Source organism: Manduca sexta, chromosome 13 (genome assembly GCF_014839805.1).
Source record: "Manduca sexta isolate Smith_Timp_Sample1 chromosome 13, JHU_Msex_v1.0, whole genome shotgun sequence".
In the NCBI taxonomy this organism is placed as follows: Eukaryota; Metazoa; Arthropoda; class Insecta; order Lepidoptera; family Sphingidae; genus Manduca; species Manduca sexta.
In genome coordinates, this window is record NC_051127.1 from 5,854,369 (window position 1) to 5,874,204 (window position 19,836).

General features: G+C 35.8%; 1 protein-coding gene and 1 long non-coding RNA gene across 2 annotated transcripts; one reads left to right on the forward strand and one right to left on the reverse strand.

Annotated features, from left to right (window-relative positions):
• Positions 1-542: 542 nt before the first annotated feature.
• Positions 543-18,039, reverse strand: LOC115449280 (3'-5' ssDNA/RNA exonuclease TatD). Its single transcript, XM_030177060.2, has 6 exons — positions 17,890-18,039; positions 17,642-17,819; positions 14,652-14,750; positions 13,382-13,545; positions 3,720-4,066; positions 543-3,371 (listed from the first exon to the last, which is right to left on the reverse strand). The coding sequence occupies exons 2-6, from the start codon at positions 17,781-17,783 to the stop codon at positions 3,209-3,211; spliced, it is 915 nt and encodes a 304-aa protein (XP_030032920.1). The 5' UTR covers positions 17,784-17,819; positions 17,890-18,039; the 3' UTR covers positions 543-3,208.
• A 307-nt stretch (positions 18,040-18,346) lies between these two features.
• Positions 18,347-19,480, forward strand: LOC115449667. Its single transcript, XR_003939184.2, has 2 exons — positions 18,347-18,680; positions 19,310-19,480. It is a non-coding gene; the product is annotated as an uncharacterized LOC115449667 (long non-coding RNA).
• Positions 19,481-19,836: the final 356 nt, after the last annotated feature.

Here is a 19,836-nt window from a genome sequence, read left to right on the forward strand (position 1 = left end):
GAAACCGTCATCATTTTACTATCGGACCACCCGTTCTTGGAGGAAAGTTTATTCACACCATCTGGAAATGCGATCTTATTTTATCGCGGGGAAAAACGCGTTATCGCTACCACCACTTGGGAGGATAAGTGGAATGGTTATATTGACTCGGGAGTATAGTATCATCCGAGCGAGCATTGGACAGAGTCCCTAACCCCTGTATACCTTACACCAAGCAAAACCCGCGGTGGCCCTCTTCGGCGCATACGAGACGGCCCCGAGGTATCTGGACGCTATCTGCCAGCACTGTCCGTTTTCAGCGACAATTTCTACCACGAACTTGTGCACTCTGGAATGAACTTCCTTCCGCGGTGTTTCCTTGGTGTTATGACTTGTCTTTCACACGCGGTTTAAAAAAAGTTTTACACGGTAGGCAGCGGCGTGAGTGTCCCTGGCACTGCCGACGTCCATTGGCAACGGTAACTTACCATCAGGTCGGCCGTTAGCTCATCTGCCTTCGGTAGCAATAAAAAAAGTATGGTATCTAGTCAATAAAACACAACTTGGCTTTATTTTGTATATTTGAAAGAAATAATCTGTACAATCTATGAAAAATATTGTATCACAAAAGGACGTTTCGCCGAAGGCACTACATTGCATAGAGACGGATCGCTGCTCGCCGGAAATATCGATATAAATATTTCTTACAAAATGATTCCCAACGAGCGCAAACCCACCACACTTACTCGCTACAACAAAGTGATTGTCAAAAAATAAAGGAATCAATAACAAATACACTTACGATAAACGATTAAATACGTAAAAAATATCGCTACAAAAAAAACAAACAAACTCATTTATATAATCATTATTAACACGTCAAATGTTATTCCCATTTTGATATTTGCAGTCTTTGATTTCGTTGTGACTACCAGCATTAAAGTGTTTACACTATTGTTACACTAACATTACACTTATTTACAATCAATATTCGATTATTATGTATAAATAATTCGATTAGGAAACGCTCAGCCGAGCACATTAACTAATACCTAACACCGTGCATAGAAACAATATGGTGGCAACTGTATGTGGCATGGTGGAATCACGCAAACACGCACAAAACATCGCGCTGTCGCTTCTCAAACGTGTTTGCAATAAATAACATTTACTCAATCAATAAAACGAATTAGACAAATATATTCATCTCTCTCTAACTAATTCAAATGTGCATAAGTGCAAAAGTCAAGTCTTATGCGGCAAATATCACATGATACGGATAATCACGCACAGTGTTTGAGATCAAACTGACTTCACCATTGCCACCCTATTAAAGACGCGTGCGACATCTACACGAATAAACATAAAAAGCGACAAAGCCGCTGCCACATTAGCCGATCAAAGCCGTCGGTAATCGGATAACGGCTTCAAACACCAAATGTAGCCGCGACTCGAAATACTTATAAAAACAAAAAGCATACACAAAATAAATCGGTCCTCTTTGTATTATGCATCAAAACAAGTGATTTTTACATTACACAATATAAAATATAATGGCATATTTGGACTCGCAGCGTTCAGGTACGCTATAGTAACGTAAAAATACTTGTATATATTTTTTTCGATTTTGTAAAATCATTGGGCGTGGACTTTTGAAGCCGTCACCCATGATATCTCAGTCCATAATAGTCAATTGTTTCAGAGAGGCTATACACTAATGTTAATCTTATATAATGGCAAGATTTAATCGAATGTGTTATTAATACGAATAAAGCAACGTGCACTCGACATTGTACTTAATTCTCCATTTGGCATTAAGTTTAAGACCAAATGCAACTTTAAGAAACAAAACAAATGTCCCCGAGTTACAGCAAGATGTCTAACATACACTGGTATCGTAGGACTTACGGCTTCAATCCCTTCAATTTTAAGGCATTTTACCACCATTTGTCCCATCTTTCATCACCTAATCTTGACATACTGGCAAGTTAAACTCTGACATGGCATTTTTACCGGCTTACCAAAATTGTCAATTACTCAAATCGCGATTTGATGGATATTAAGACTTATGACCATGGAGTTTTGGTACATTTTATAATGTCAAGTGCACACGCCTATAGCCTCACGTAGAGTCGCGTCAATACCAATAATGGTCGTTTTACCGTCGATAAAAAAATAGAAACATTTTGAGTATTCCAAAACTTTCGAGCTACGTTACATTTTATTCATAAAACATTTGGACAACGTCAGAAGAATATTATGCATTTATATGTAAGTTATAGCCAAAAATCGAACTTGGTTCGTCTGGTCTCACGTTTGACCACCACCCAGCGGTTATAATCAGTTTGATCCGTGACCAGTCAACAATTTGTAAATATTATTTACAAAAATATATCTGATTGCATCTTACATTACTTAATACATTTTCCGCGATTTGACTGGTCAAAGAGGAAAGTAATTACCTATTACCTATCTGCTGGTAACGGACAAACTAAGAAAAAAATATTCCATTCCGACCAGAAATATGAAGGTAGCTGCATTTCGAATTTTGACTAAAACATACATTTCGTTTATAAACATCGCCATACGAAAATATATCTTATCGTAAATACTTAAGGCACAAACCTTATACATTTAAGGCCAACACTCAATTCCTAATAAATTAATCAAATTTTAATAACAAAAGTCAAATTTGTAATTTTTCTTTTATTAATAAAATGTTCTTGAATCACGTATGCCAAAATTGTTTACCAATCAACATTATAAATGAATATTTTAATAATCTTAACAAATTCATATTTTTCAAATTGTAACCTCAGACATAATAGACACTTTAACAACAATATATAATCTATTGCAAGCCCGGCCTGTTTCGATCAATTTTGGCATACGTCGACCCCGTTTTGACATAGCCAGGGAGATGCTCTCATATCAAATATCTATTATCGTATCAACCTTAGACAAACTCCAATAGATACAGAATTAAAGACATATGTCACATTAGACGACAATCAACTCCTCTTACTAGAAGAAATAAAAAATCGATGCAGTAACTTATAAAATCGACGTGTAATATTTTATGCCGAGCACTGCCCCATCAATTCCCTTGTACGCATCTCTATTATCTCAGAAAAAAAATCCAAACAGCGTGTTCCTGTAATTCGGTATCTATTGGAAACGTAGAGGCAACTCACCGACTAAGTCGGAACATGTTCAGCGATCAAGGCCCTCACTGGCTGAGTCCGAAGATCTTGAGCGCGTTGAAGGCGGTGGCGAGCGCCACGTCCTCGGGGCTGCGGCCCAGGAACCCCGCCACCAGCTCCACGATGGCCGGCAGAGCGCACGGCTCGTTCCGCTGGAACGTGCAGTATCTATTCACGAAGTTCATCGATCTGAAATTTTTGAGAATTTTTATTAGTTTTTGTACCTAAAGATATTAATTTATTTGACGGATAAATAAACCAGCAAATAGCGTGCCATATGGCAGTATATTATTTTACTTTTACACAAGGTTTCACCCGCCTTATAGTTTTTACTGTGAATTTTTCAGAATAAAAATTATATTCTCCGCATCCAAATAAGTTATAGCAATTAGCCATTCCGTAGCTTACTATTAATCAAATAATAATCAGCAGAATTACAATAACGAAAAGAAAAAGGTGTCTATCATTTGAATTTTCTATAACCGCAAATTCGTTCGCCGGTCTGTGCTATAAAAAAACATCAAATTACGCCCTCACCTCTCAGTCAAAGAGTCCTTAACGTGCAGCGGCAGCTTCGAAGCCCTCATATTGGGATACATGAACGGGGAGTCCGTCTCCACCAGCAGCTTGTCCAACGGCAAGATCCTCTCTGACAACAGCCTCCGGATGCCTCCGTCGGACTTATCCTTGCATATGTACCCCGTGATGCCGAGATAGAATCCCTTTTCAATGTATCTGATGCCCTGATCCACCGATCCGGTGAAGGAGTGGATCACGACTGGCGGGAGTCGGTTCCCGAATTCGTCTAAGATCTTTATGAGGTCATCCTGCGCTTCTTTTTCGTGCACGAATAGCGGCTTCCGTAGTTCGCACGCCATTTCCACCTTAAAAAAAGTTATATTTAATGGATTTTGTGGTATTGTGATGGGGTTATATTTTAACTATCGATGCAAAAGGCGTGTTATTGTTTAAAACATTGACATTTAAAATGTATTGCTTAAAGAAAAATAATCATTCGAAATGTGTTCCATCGATTCCCTACAATTAACAAAATCAACAATAAAGCCTCATCCAGACGCAGCAACTATTGCTGCATTAATTATTTTTTTTCTATATCAAAATATTCATATACATCAACGCGAGCCAGAATTGTCTCCGCATTGCGCATGTTCAGACGAGGTAACTTTTAAGCAATGATTGCATACAATTATTCCTAACAATAGTCGAATTCGTCTAAATGAGGTGTAAAAGTAAATAAACACACAAGTACAATTGCCCCTTGCTCCGAGATAAAACAAATCCATACCATGCTAATTAAATTCCATTCGAACCCATCGCACCATGAGCGAAGCCCTATAACGCAGTAACATCTAAAGCCGCTATGACGATTATGTCACTTCACAGATTTATAATCTTTCTATCATTGAACCAACCGTTCATACACTCTACATTCTAAGAGCTTATTCATACGGTGGTTGTTCACTGACTGCGGTTTTCATTACATCAAGAGCATCAGGGTAACTTCCCCTCGCAGTTACAGGGACAAAGAGAAAAAAACAGCACAAAGAAAAACAGTACCCTCCTTCGGCTATCAGGTAAAAAGCCCTCGCAAAAATCTGATCATAAAGAAACCTTCACATATAAAATGTTTTCAAACTAATTTCGTAAGTACATGAAGATTTCGCGAAGTCCACTAAAGCGCTCTAGCCTAGTATGGTGCGCTGAGGCCTAACTTACAGTAGTAGGGGCCTGTTCCGAGCAGTAGTAGTATAATATAACCCTCGACTTATATTATTATTCTGCGGCTTCACATCGCGTGAGACATAAACAGTGTAATGCCATGGATGACTTTAAAAATCGAATGCCGGTATCTATTCCTTTTAGATAGTCATAGCGCTCATCATCTATAAAATGGCTTGTTAGTATTGTCATTTCATTCTAAAAAAAAACAGACAAAGTCATATCATCGCAATGGCGCCAGAACAATGTGCACAGGTGTTTTGATTATTTTAAAAGAATGTGGAGTTCCAAATAAAGTTGATTCACCTATTGAATTAGACATAGGGTTGTCAACTATATTGTTTAACATTATTATTATTATCGATTTTTATACTTTCTTTACTTTTAAAAATATATATTTTTTATAACTTCTGTTATATACTTTTCAAGCAAAATTCAGAAACGTTTCAGTCAATTCTTACGACCGGTCGCTTGTCCAAGATCGACCCCCTATCTATAGGGGGTCGATCTTGGACAAGCGACTACTATACTCTCTAGAGTCCAATCCTTAAAGTTAGCGAATTCGCCATGCTATCAAAATCATTAATATTTTTTTATTTTCACTATTGTAATTGTTTTCCTTAGAACTTTATTAATAATATGAAAAGTTGCCAGAACTAGACAACATCCTTAATAATTAACATTTTAATATGACATTAATCTGCTAATTAATTACTGGAAAATGTATTACAAACTTATAACACATTTTTACGTTCGGAAGCTAATACCAAAGATAAATTTCGTAAGATTGCTTACATCAATCTCGAAGACTGTTGAAGCGATTCTAATAATACCTTCCCCGTAAATATTCAACGGACTTTTAATAAAATAGACATGGAATTATTTTATATTAATTGCTTCTATTTCAAGACAATTCCATGCGGACGAAGTCTTAGCATGAGTACTAGCTTATTACTACATTGGCACCTACGGGTTTCTTTATAATCTCGCCCCCTATCACATCATGGAACTTTATTTACTCATGGTAGGTCTCTCATATGTGAGAGTCCGCCTAGATAGGTACAACCGCAATGTCTATTACTGCCGCCAAGGGACAATGTGTAGTCACTGTTGTGTTCCGGTTTGAAAGACATTGTAGCCAGTGTGACTACTGGACATAATAAGACTTAAAATCTCATGTCTCAGGATGGCGAGAACAGTGGAATAACAAACAATACTTTGTAATTCAAGATGTTAGATGGTGTTTCTACTGTTTGTGGGCGGTCGTATCGCTTACCATCAGGCGAACGGTAGGCTCGTTTCGTGATACAAAACAGTAAAACAATAAAACGAAATACACACGGCGAAAAGTAGATCACCAGTTGCGCCTCTGCCTGTATAGCCATATCTAGCATAAATTTCAGACTCCGGGCCACCACTGAGTAGAAAAACCCAACATCAATCGAACCCGAGACCTCAGCACTACAGTCGTACTGTAATACAACTACTCCATCGTAGCAGTCAAAGGAAATAGCGCATTACCGATCCGTATTTATAAAACGTTATATATAGATAAGGTAAACAAAACATTGTGCCATGTTCAAATTGAAGCCGCTACTCATATCCGTGGATATGATACGTATTATCAGCTTAGACACGATTGATTTATGCAGTCAGATAAAATGCATGCTGCTGATATATCTACTGTGAAATCCATTGTTTATCGTATTGTAATACGGTCCATAACATGTAATCTATATTCTATTGTATAAAGCTGTAGAGTTTGAATGCGGTAGCGGCGATAATATCTGGAATTACTTGATATTGGAATTTAAATAAGAACCTATATTATTCCTGAGTGTTAAGATTGCTTCTTTTTGGTGCATTATCCCTGAGTTCTATTTATTATTTAGTAAAATAATTTTATATATTTGTTAAAGATGTGATTGTAAATGCATATTGAAAAATTACATACCTAACAATTATAGCTGGAAATTAAATAACCTTGGTAAAATATGGAGAAAATATTTTTTTACGCGCAAGCAGTGACCGACTGCGACGGATAGTAAGTGGAGTGGGATCCTGACATGACCTGAATGTCGACTGACAAGCAATGATTATACTTCGACAATCAACACAATTATGCCGGCTTGTTGGAACCTATCCTGCCCTCTGTCCCACTGCAACTCTAAAAAGCCAGCCTTAACCTTGCAGTTGCCGATTGATTTTAAACGACCTTAATCTTAATCTTCGAACCCTAGAATGAACCAATCATAATAGCTTATTTGGAAACGTCATGTCGAAGAACTGTTCTGATTGGTCAATTTTCAAGATGGATCGAAAATTCATTGAAAACGGCGTTAAATTATATATATATAAATGAATCCGTATTTCCCTTGGTCACGCCATCACGTGTGAACGGCTGGACCGATTTCACTATTATTATTTTTTTTGTTGTGTTTGTTATTGTCAGAGAAGGTTCTTATGAAAGAAAAAATTCAAAAAATTGCGCGGAAAATTAGAAAATTTAAGAAAACTTAACGAAAATATTAATTTTATATAACTGTCAATTGTTTGAAATAACTGTCAGCGATTGACAGAATGCGCGCTGCAAATTCATAGTTAAGACGGGACAACGGATGTCGAGTCAACTAGTGAGTACAAATAATCCGATTTGGATTTCTTTAGTTATCTGGTTTATCATTATAGCCAGTATAATTACTTGAAGCTGTGACATGAAAGTCGACACCTGCTTTTTTTAATGTCCTTTACTAAAGCAATATACGAATTTACCGCCTACTGCATGTAACATTTTTATTATAGTAATAAAAACAGTGTGAAAGGATGTATATACTGATAAACACCTAACAAGACTGGATGTTTGTTTATCGAACCGTGTCAATGGTAATTAGGAACGGCAGACGCGAGCTAACGCAAAAATGCTGATAAAAACTAAGAACATGTCGCATTTTATTACTAGGTGTTCCGTATATAAATAGACTGATTTTCTCGAGTAAAATTAGCCATAATTTAACTTGCAATGTTTGTAAGTTTGATTCAAATATTACAATAGAATTTTTAAGCAGTTTTCCTCATCCGATGAAATTTTGCGCACACGTTTAGTTTCGAAGACAATGCATGGTTAGCTAAGTGACGTCACTCTAAATGCATTTTTTTACAAGTCCGCTTTTCTGGCCACACCAATCTTTCTGACAAACGTTTTAGAATATCAAACCCTTTGTAGTTATTAGTGACTACATTATAATAGCGAGCAAACATCTTGAGCACACTACAGCTTGATAGGGAATTTATAGTACGTAAGTACACACATTTATTCAACGTATTCAAGACCTTTGCCGGCTATTTTTGACCAAATGCAAAAAAAAGAGTTTATCAATTTCACATTATTTTTTCCTTGGTTTTGCTTGACAGCCCGCTCGCGTGGACGAACGTTATATAAGTTACACTGAGTATTTATCCGGAATAAAATATAATATAAATGTGAAGCCAGAATATTCTCTATCTATGAATAATTGTTTCAAGAAGAGAATTGTAGCCAATATGACTACTGCACATTAGATAGGTACACGATGGCAAGTAAAACGCAATTATTTATATATCAAAATTGTAAACTATTATAGTACTTTTGGACAAGCGTGTGTGATGATGGGCGTATCTCGTAAAATAGACTAAATCGATCACAAAATTCCTCAATCTTGTATCAGCAAAGAACGCTAAAAAACCGCGCTAAAACGGGTCATGACTGCACGCCTCGCGACTTTGTGACTCACAGGATGTTTTTGTATCAAGTGCCGTGCGAAATTAGAGCGGTGCGGAGCAAAAATACACTTGATCGCGATCAGCTCGCTGAGATGCAGCGTGCAATTTCACTTTCAAATTGTTAATTACCAATTAAATATTTAAAAAAATATAAATGTAAAAACTTAAGAGTTTGTTTGTTTGAACGCACTAATCTCAGGAACTAGTAAATTGATTTTGAAATTTATTTTCATCAATAGGAATCTACATTACTCCTGAATACTATAGGCTAATTTGTATCCCGGGCAATATTTATCCGGGGAAAACTATTTCACGCGGACAGAACCGCAGGCAAAAGCTCGCTATAAATAAAATAATTCTTGCATGAATTTTTATTTTGTTCTTTTGATGATACTTCGCGAACGATGATCAAAGAGTGGGTTTCTTGTGAAAATATTTCAAATTTCATTTATAAATTAACATACTATTCTATAACACAAACATCTAATTACCTTAATTTGGACTGCGCTAATTATGATAAGCTAATGCTATTCATTAATACTTGCAATTCAGTTTAAATACAATTGTTTGTAACAATTTTCCCAGAATAGCTTAGTTAAAATAAAGTCAATGAACTCAGACTTGTCCGATGTCTCAAGATGTATATTTTATGTTAGTGTTTATTTTACAAAAGGCATTTCTACGTTTACACCGGGAATTGACAGATCACACGATAGAAAACGAGTCGAGTGCCTTCTTAGGCGTATTTCTTTCGAAGCTGAGATGCTAGGCATGGGCCTCCTCTACTACTTGGAAGGATTAGGCCTTAGTCCACCACGCTGGCCTAGTGTGCATTGGTAGACTTCACACACCCTCAAAATTTCTATAGAGAACTTCTCAGGTATGCAGATTTCCTCAACATATTTTCATTCACCGTTAAAGCGAACGATAAATTCAAATAGAATACACACATGATTTTTTAGAAAAGTCAGAGGTGTGTGCGCTTGGGATTTGAACCTGCGGACATTCGTCTTGGCAGTCCGTTTCACACCCAACTAGGCTATCGCAGCTTTTTTTACGTAATATACTCAATATCAAATATCAAACATATTTACAACCTACTAATTGTCCCAATAAAACTATTTCCGACCGTAGGCTGCAGCGATTCGGTAACCGTAACCTCTGCAATTTTCTACCGTGACGCGTGGGCGCGTGCGCATCATTCATATAGGGTTGTCAACAATTTCCATAAAGTAAAATATCTATTGTCGTGTAAAATCAGTAAATTTCCTTCTTACAGCACAATAAAGACTACATTTGAAATTAGAAATGAATTCCAGAATTGGAATTATGTTGTTTTAAAAAAATTCTTGTGTTTTCAAGCCGATTCGTTCACCATACTACCGGTAAGGTAATTCAAACTGAGATAGTATATCTTATCATTTAGGTCATTCTTTTATCATTCATACCTTTAAAGAATTGTCTCAAAGTTAAGCATGAAACTCGTCTACAATCAAGAGGCGGTAGTCCTTTCATTCACCGCGCTTTTGATGCCATAGTGGACTTGTAAACTGAGAGTTCGGTAATTCGTTTTACTGCTACACTAGACTATTACTATTTTACGTATTCAATTATTTTTTTCTAGTTTTAATCTTAATTTCTCGTGTTAATCTTAATATTTAAACTTCTAAATAATATATTTTTTTAAATCCCTACTGTGTAATATAAATGTATCTATGACAATATTATTTGACAACCCTACTGCCGCCCGTGTAAGATCAAACGAGTGATAAAGGATTCCGTCGGTTGTTTAGATGCGCATGCGCGGAGGTCGATTTGTTATTGGTGTTAATTGAGATTCAATAGCTATGTGCGCAGTAAATATACTTCACATAAGTCAGCTAATACTACTAAACTACCACTAACTACTAAACGGAGTTTTCGATGGAATTTAGACCTATGATCTATGATTCAATTTATTTACTTTTTTATATTATTATTTTATTTATATATGAATACAAACAATTGTATATTGCAAAATTAAACACGAGCTGCTTCACTAATAATAGCAGTATCTGTAACAGTCATTCAGTGTTTTGTCTTGCTTTGTTGACTGACATTTACTCTCAGAGAAAGCGAGACAAAACGTATAATTATGACAGACGTATCCAGCTTTTATTAGTAAGGCGGAGTATTGGTAAATATACAAACCATAACATTTCGGATGACGTATTTTGATTAGTTCATTCTTGGGAGCTAGTTGAAACTAAAGATTGGGAAATTTGAAAAAGACGTTAGAGGGCGCGACGATATAGTTTTGTCACGAATGTACAATAAATAAACGTTAATCTATAATCTAATCTAGTCATCATGGGATAGTGGAGGCGTTAAGAGGATGACCTGGTTTCACTTCTGCCTACCCCTTCGGAGATAAAGGCGTAATGTTTTTTGTTTATCTGCAGGTTTACATAAACATTTATTCTATCTACGTGAATTCAATCCGCGTTACGTAATTTTCAAAACCAATTCATCTACTGTTTTCTTATGTTTACGCGAATGTTAGACATTAAAATTAAACTATTTTTCGGATTTTAACTAACTGACTGACCAACAGCTAAAATTTAAAAAAGGTGTATATTTTTTAAATGTAGGTAGATATTGTAACTTTGACTTTGCGGATGAACAATACCTCAGTCCCAGTCATCATGAAGACTGCAAAGTCTTCGAAACGACGGGTGAAAAGTAAAATATTAAAACCGCGATAAAATCCGAAAAATAGTTTAATTTTAATCATCTACAGTTGTGAAATGTACGTATGGACATTGTGTATTTTAGGAAAATATCTTAAATTCCTTATCGGTCGTGTGATAACTATCAGCACTTCACTTGACACGCGATACTAATATTTATGTCTTGTGAGGACTGAAATCTCTTGATAGAGGTGTTTTGTAGTTCAGCTACATTATTAGCTTATCTTTACACATAAAATTATAACAGACAAATGTCAATACGTTATTGATATTGAACGAAAACTAATATGGGAAGTCTTTACTGGAGCAAGAGAAGCTAAAACTTTTTTTTTTAGTTTTTGTTTGTCTGTATGTTTGTACACGCATCACGCAAAAACTTCTGCATAGAATTGAATTCCGTTTTCACCGATGTATTGCTAGAGGTCTAACTTAAAATATCGACTCCATTTTATCCCGGGAAAATAAAAAGCAACATCATCACAATTTTTTTTTTCACAATGACGGATCCACGAGGAAAAACTAATTCTTAATATAATGAGGTTTTTGACAATAATATGAGCTCTATTGCACTTTAAATTATGTATTTTTTTATTTTAAATTCTTCCATTCTAGATAATATATTAACGCAAGCGTAGCTGCGACTGAGAACTTATTAAATTTAAATTTTCCATTAATTAGCCACTCTTTTCAACATATTTAAACGGGCGATAAATTATATATATATATATTTTTTAAACAAGGAAATGTAGACCACAGCCAGCAATGCATCGCGTTTTCACCTTACACTTTCTGTGTTAGAAATATGGACGTACAGCATTCTTCCTTTGCGTAACGTTATGATTTGACACGTTCCGCGACGGGTTGAGTCCACGCACAATAATTACAACTGATTTATGCGTCAATTTTTATATAATTAATGGGTTAAGAAAGTTTTCTTAATATATTAATTAAACAAGTTACTGCGCCTGGTACGAATTTTGTTTGCATTATTTATCCTCCTCGTTATACTTTTTTATAGTTTATTTATTTGCCGGAGTTAATCTAGCTAATCTTCATAAATACAACTAAGCCTTACAGTGGCAATACTTCGAGCATGATAGAATTGTACCGATACTCCCCAATGGACTCCAGATAAATACTTGAACTACCTTAATTATAGCGGTCCTCCGAAACAATTCTTGTGCACTCGGTCTCCACACCGAATGCACGTCCATGCACGAGGGACATTTGTCGCGGCCCTAGACACACAGATCAGTGTGTATACCTCATGGTTGCCAATTCACATTGAGGACTATAAAGGCTCGCGAATAGATCCTAGCCTTCTCCCTTACTCCCATCCGAAGAGGTTTCCTTATCCACACTTCCTTCCCAGCTATCCCCTCTCAACTTTCCTCCAGGAGCCTACAGTCGCTAGACCAGGGGATTCCAGTATCCCATTCGCGGGTTTTCACCAGTGTTGAGAGCGGGGTCGGATACACAAAAAAAAATATATAACGGCATACCCTCATACAGTAGATATTGTGGACGTCAACAATTACTATCTACCCTCTTGTCTGACTAACAATATAGTCTCATCCCTCGTCTCCCCTTAGCGCTGAGGCACACAGCGCATTGTGTATACTAGGTCTCGTGGTAGACTTTACACATTGAGGCTTGTCATCCTGAGACATCGGATGTTAAGTCTCAATAAGTCCAGTAGTTACAATGACTAATGACCTTCAAACCAGGACACTACAGTGACTACACCCTGATGCTTGGCGGCCTAAATAGAAATTGCGGTGGTACCTACTCAGGCGTACTCTCACATATAAGAGACCTACCACCAGTAAATTACATAGATTCTATATGAAAAGAAGCCGGCAGGAATCAGGTTAAATGGACCCTTAGCTGCTAGTATCCTATAAGTTACGACAGTATACCGTTCAGGGTATCCCGAAAATTACAACAGTCCCCTTAAAAACAGACCCTCACCTGTCGTTTGAACACGTCCCTCTGCACGTGCGGCTCGGAGAACTCCTTGGTGTAGTTGAGGCCGCACTCGCCCACCGCCACGCACTCCGGCGCCGCCGCCGTCTGCTGCAGCTCCGACCACATGTCCTCCTCCACCATGGACTTCGCGTCGTGCGGGTGCACTCCTGAGGAGATGGGATTTGTGTATGCGTTGTATGAAATATGTAATATATATAATAATAATAATATCAGCCCTATATTATATACTTGCCCACTGCTGAGCACGGGCCTCCTCTACTACTGAGAGGGATTAGGCCTTAGTCCACCACGCTGGCCTAGTGCGGATTGGTAGACTTCACACACCTTCAAAATTCCTATAGAGATTCCTATCAGATGTGCAGGTTTCCTCACGATGTTTTCCTTCACCGTTAAAGCGAACGATAAATTCACAAAGAATACACACATAATTTTTTAAAAGTCAGAGGTGTGTGCCCTTGGTATTTGAACCTGCGGACATTCGTCTATGCAGTCCGTTCCACACCCAACTAGGCTGTCGCCGCTAGTTGTATAATATATGGAATAGAAATTTGCTGGTAAACCACATACACAAGGTGCTAAAATCCGCTGGCTCACGTAAGTGTCGCGTTCCGGGATCAATCTATGTATATCCGGTTCCAACCGGCATAATTGTGTCGACTGCCGAGGGGTAATCATTTCTCGTCAGTCGACATTTTATTGGACCCCAGTCCACCTTAACCCGTATGAAAAAAACCGGTCTAAAATCTAACGTCTAGTAAGAGTTTCTTTTAGTTTTCCTATTACGTTATAACCTTTTTCAATATAATCGTACGGTCGAAAGCTAACATTGTCTGACCGGACACGCTATAAACGTATAGAAGAAAATACCGGATATATAATTAATACTAGATAATGATTTTAAATGTTGATAATTTCCGTGACAATAGGCGAATCCGCTTTTATAGGTATTTGAAAACGCAAGGTTGAAAAGTAACATTTTGATCGAAATTTTATTGGCTCACACGAATTCGTTCAATTTGGTAGGGAATTATATCCATACGAAATTTCATAAAAATCGGTTAAGTAGATTTTGAGAAAATCGATAACATACAGAGTAGGGAATACAATCTCGTTCGGGAACGCGAGATATCGCGAGACTGGATTCATGGTCTCGCGAGATCTCGGTTAGGTCTAAATCTCGCGAGATTGCATTCCCTAATACAGACAGACAGAAAAGGACACTTTGTTTTATAAAATGTATAGATAAACTCACCCGCCGTTGAGTATATAGTGCTGGGATAGAGGCGTGTCAGTCTGAGGGCTTCCTTGCTGTTCCTCACCGATGTACCAGTCACCATGATCTTTTGAACGCCTGTAGCAATAAAACGTGCTTAGTTTCACAGCATAATTAAAATTTATTTACCAACTTAAATAGATCGTTTACGAAGATAAATATAAACAAATATATAATTAATTATCTATGATGTCTCATTATGATAGTGTCGCGTATGTCTATGGTGTAATAGGGTTGCCTATGATTAGATTTGTGCATTACTCTTAATATATTTTAAATATTGCAAGGCGAGGCGAGACGAATGTCCGCAGGTTCAAATCCCAAGGGCACACACCTCTGACTTTTCTAAAAAATCATGTGTGTATTCTTTGTGAATTTATCGTTTGCTGGATCGGTGAAGGAAAACATCGTGAGGAAACCTGCACATCTGAGAAGTTCTCTATAGGAATTTCGAAGGTGTGTGAAGTCTACCAATCCGCACTAGGCCAGCGTGGTGGACTAAGGCCTAATCCCTCTCAGTAGTAGAGGAGGCCCGTGCTCAGCAGTGGGCAAGTATATAATACAGGGCTGATATTATTATTATTATTATTATATTGCAAGGCGCAGTGAATGCAAAGTAAGACATCACGCTATCCTTTCTTTCGCGCGCATCCCAATGACGTCATATGCCTGTATTGTGAATTCATTTCTTGACACTTACCAGTTCTACGGAATTTAAAAAATTATAACTTGTCGATTTTGTATCGGATTTTAAACATTCTTTCTGTGTAGGATTTGATATGGCACAAATTTTGGATACAAGTAAAAACACAATACGTAGTTGTAGTTACCAATAAACCAATAGTTATTTGAAAAGTGGGTGTATATTTATTTAAATTTTTGGCACAAGGCTGTTTATTACATTTCATACAACAATTGAAATGTGAGATGATAACACCTACAATGATGTAATGTGGGTGATCCTAAGCGCAAATTAGACATCGTATTGGGCTTCGTGGATGAAAACTAAAATGGCAACATAATACCAAAGTTAAAATACAACCTAATATTTATAAAAGGTCTTTTTATGTACTATTTTTCATACCTATTGAATATTTTCTCTAATAACTTAAATTATATGATTATTATGATAAATTATAATGATTTAGTTTAATGATCATAATATAACGATACATATCAAGTAAGTCGGAAAAAGAAATTATATAACTCCTTCACACGGGCGAACTCGCGAGCAAAAGCTAGTATTCATATAACCATAAGCACAGTAAAAATAATTTAGACCAAATGAATTTTAACAAGCAAATATTAAACAGATTACATGTTAGTGAAAGGCAAAGTAACTGCACAGCACTCAGTGCTCAGAACTGTGACTGCCATTTGAATTATGTTACATAAGGAATAATTACGCACAGATGATTTCTTATACAAGGTCCATAATTTTTAGACCATAAATTCCAGCAGTGGAATGCCACGGGCTAATGATGATGATGATGATGATAATTAGTTTCTGACACTGCTCTTATCCTACTCTAGGGATGGCGAAACAATGGTCCAAAATAATTCAGACATGCCAAGATTTTGAGAATGTATGCCTACACATAGCTGGGACCTAAAAAAGCACTTGAATAGCTGAATAAGGCTGGCCTTAGATGGCCCATTACAAGTATGTGATCATTTTTTCACACATTCATCAATAAATATCATGCCACTCCAATATGAATTTAGCACATGTTTTATCAACATGTTCAAGAAACAATTTGTGTTAGTATTACAACTATCTAACTATTGGACCAACCCTTTTGAGGGACATTATTTTTTATTAAAATAATAATAACAATATGAAAAATGTATATTAAATCATTGTATATTATTTTCCTTAAGTAATAAAATATGTTAAGTATCTATTTTTTATAATACTGCTATAATAGGACAATTCTACATAAAATTTAATAGGGGTAAAAAAATGTTACATTCACCTTTTTTTACTCAATTTGAATATTGTAATTTTTTCTTAATGCAGCAGAATAGTAAAAAATATTTTCTAATAACATCCCAGCCCACACATGTTACATTTCTTTGTCATTCAATAACTAATACAAAGCCAATTAATTCATTACTCGTAAACAATGTAATAAACCTCATGACATCATCCCCCTGATAACACTGGATTAACATTGCTTCTGTTATTACTCATATTAGAAATGTACTCGGAAAATCCTGTACTCATACATCAACTACTCATATTTGCAAATAGTCTTACTCAGATGATTTATTAACCCTTTGTTTAGTTGGAACTCTTATAAGATTTTTTAGAGAATTATTTCTAATAATTTAAATAAAGAATGAATTTGTTTATTACTGGTGGAAGTTACAGCTGCTTTTCTTTCGTTTGAAATTATAACATTCTAAGTTATTTAGAATAACAGTTAAGCAGGTTATCACTGGGCATTATGAGTAATAAGAATGAATACCTAATGGCTTAAAGTGATAAACATCTGGTTGACAATGTGTGGACATCATGTTTCAAGCTACTATAGTTAGGAATTGCAAGACATAGACTGGTAAATGGTATTTCGGTCTTCAATTTTTAAATATCATATAAAATTGTCATTTAAATAGTGTACTTATATGTACTTTTTTTTTAACCAACCAAATGTCTAGAGGAAGTATTTCATCGTGTTGAAGGTCATAATACCGACAGTAAACTATTCCTATATACACTAAACATGCTATAAGAAAATAAAATTGCTCGGACTATTGTAAACATTCGTGCCGCATTCAATCGACACGTTTCAACACCCCAACGATTTAGCCTTTTATATTCTAATACACGAATGATAGCTGGACATTAACCCACTAACTCTTACACAAAGAATTCACTGTGCAATCGTTTCGAACGAATAAATTAACCACACAGCAATTGCTATTCATTGCAATAACACACGCTATAACACCATTTTCACACTAACCTGCATCTTTCGCCCTTTGCACGACGGAATCAAGATCTCGGCCGTACTTCTTGTTCGTCAGGTTCGCGCCTATGTCGATTACAATAAGATTCTCGTAACAACCCTTCAGTTCCTCGGATATTTGTGTCTCTTCCGACGTCATCCTTGAGTGTGTGAAGCTTATTGGGTCGGTGTTTACCTGGAAATCGGCCGTGTTTTAACTAACGCACATTTTTAATAAGTTTTTTATTACGTGTAGGAGTACTCACAATTTGTATCAAACACTCCTGCTAAATAAGCCTCCGGTATTTTAATGACTAGTAAAAAGGTTCACCCTCTTCACTGAGCTGCCACCATGTTTTTTAAGGTGGTTTTCTTTACACGTTCTACGTCGAAAATATCTGACGCATGAATGAATCAGTTGTGGTACGAACGATATGATTGGTCGTTATTTTATTATATACAATGTGTAATAGAAAACACGCGACACATGTCATAAAAGTTCGCTCAAAAACCATTTATAGTATAACTTCAAAATGTATACTCATAAATGTAAGCGTAGAATATAATAAAATAATTTATAATATTTGATAGAAAAAACTTAAATACCACCCAAGAGGATGTTTTTGCAATTCTATTAGGTCGTAACATGACAAATTTACTTGAAAAACAAATTGTAGTAACATTAAATGTAAATTAAAACAATAAAGATTACGAACGTAACAGCAACTTCACAATTTTGACAGTTGTGGACTAGAATATAATTCTTCTAAATTAAGAAGACACAAATTAAATAAATCTACTAAGCTTTACAAGCATTTTAACATAGTTAAGCTATAAAATAAATTTATTAGATTGTCAATTTAAGAAAACTAACCTCAAAAAAATTATAACAACAAACATTTTCGTGATCAACAAAATGCCTGCCCGCAGTTTTTTATCAAAAAACGCTGTAATTATAATAATGATCCCGGCTCTCATAGGAGCGCATTATGGTTGGTACAAACTGCAGTCGGTGGACTCGCTTGTACCTGATGAAGATCGCCATAAGTTACCAAAGGTAAATCTATTAAATAATCAGCTGTTCATGATTTATGGAAACTCTCTCCAATTATAAATGATACCTTATAATATATACGTTACGTTGTATATGATCGTTTTGGTTAAGTTTTGCAGATTTTGATTTAGACTAAAAAGTTGCGTAAGAAAAAAATATTTTTTCTTATTTGTTTGAACATTGTCCAGATTTAAATATATTTATATGCAACCTGCAGAAATTCACAGTAGTCCACAGGCGCATTGAGATCGATTGTTAAAATGAATACCTCTTTTGTCTGTTTAACATCCATTTAGTAATCTGATATGGTGTTATATGTAAATGTAAATAATAAATAAATATTACTAGACCACTATTGTTGTCAATATTTTGTGTCAGTGGTTCATTCCCTAATCATTGATGTCTCATCCTCTCCTAGTGACAGTCCTGAGCAGAGGTTCATAACCCGTTAGTGGGTTGCCCTGTGCATGCTCCATTAATTTTAAAAGGGTTGTGAGCACCTAAAGCATTCACCCTAAAGTCCAGTGTGTATGTATAAGCCTGCCCTTGCCAGGCTAACAAATATAGTGTAATGTAAAAAAAAATAATGTGGTTCATTTACAAATGTTCTAAATACTGTATTTTTTTTACAGTTCCTGCAATCAGAAAAATAAGTAGCAGTGGACAATACAAGGATCCTTGTAAATATGTATTTTGTAACATAAAGTTATACCTAATACCTCAGATTGTAAGTTAGCATAGATAAAATATAATTTTAAACATGTTCATCTAAATTCAAAATAGAATAAATTATTATATTTATATTAAAGTCTTTTATTGCTACATTTTACAATGAGAGTATTTTATTCCCCATTTATCTTACTTCTTACTATTATATGTGCGGGTTTATGAAAGTGTAGATGTTTGTTAGAAGTAATCAGAAACTAAACGATTTGGATTAAATTTGGCACATGTGTAGACCATGTCCTCAATTACAATAGGCTGCTTTTTATCTCAGTTATTTGCCTTGATGAGAAATAATGTGAATTTTTAAATGCATTGTGCTGGTTTTGTATTGTTTTGGCGCCTTTTGTTGTGGCTTTGTTGCCTGAATAAAAAAATAGTAAGTACCTGCATATTAAAAAACACACACAACACTTTTATCTCTGAAGAGGTAGTC

Bases quoted from the DNA above. Each gene is read 5' to 3' on its own strand.
- LOC115449280 (XM_030177060.2), bottom strand. From the start codon at position 17,783: ATGACGTCGGAAGAGACACAAATATCCGAGGAACTGAAGGGTTGTTAC. The intron at 13,546-14,651 runs GTGAGTTTATCT...CCATCTCCTCAG, and splicing joins CACTATATACTCAACGGCGG to GAGTGCACCCGCACGACGCG. The intron at 3,372-3,719 runs GTGAGGGCGTAA...CAAAAATTTCAG, and splicing joins AAGGACTCTTTGACTGAGAG to ATCGATGAACTTCGTGAATA.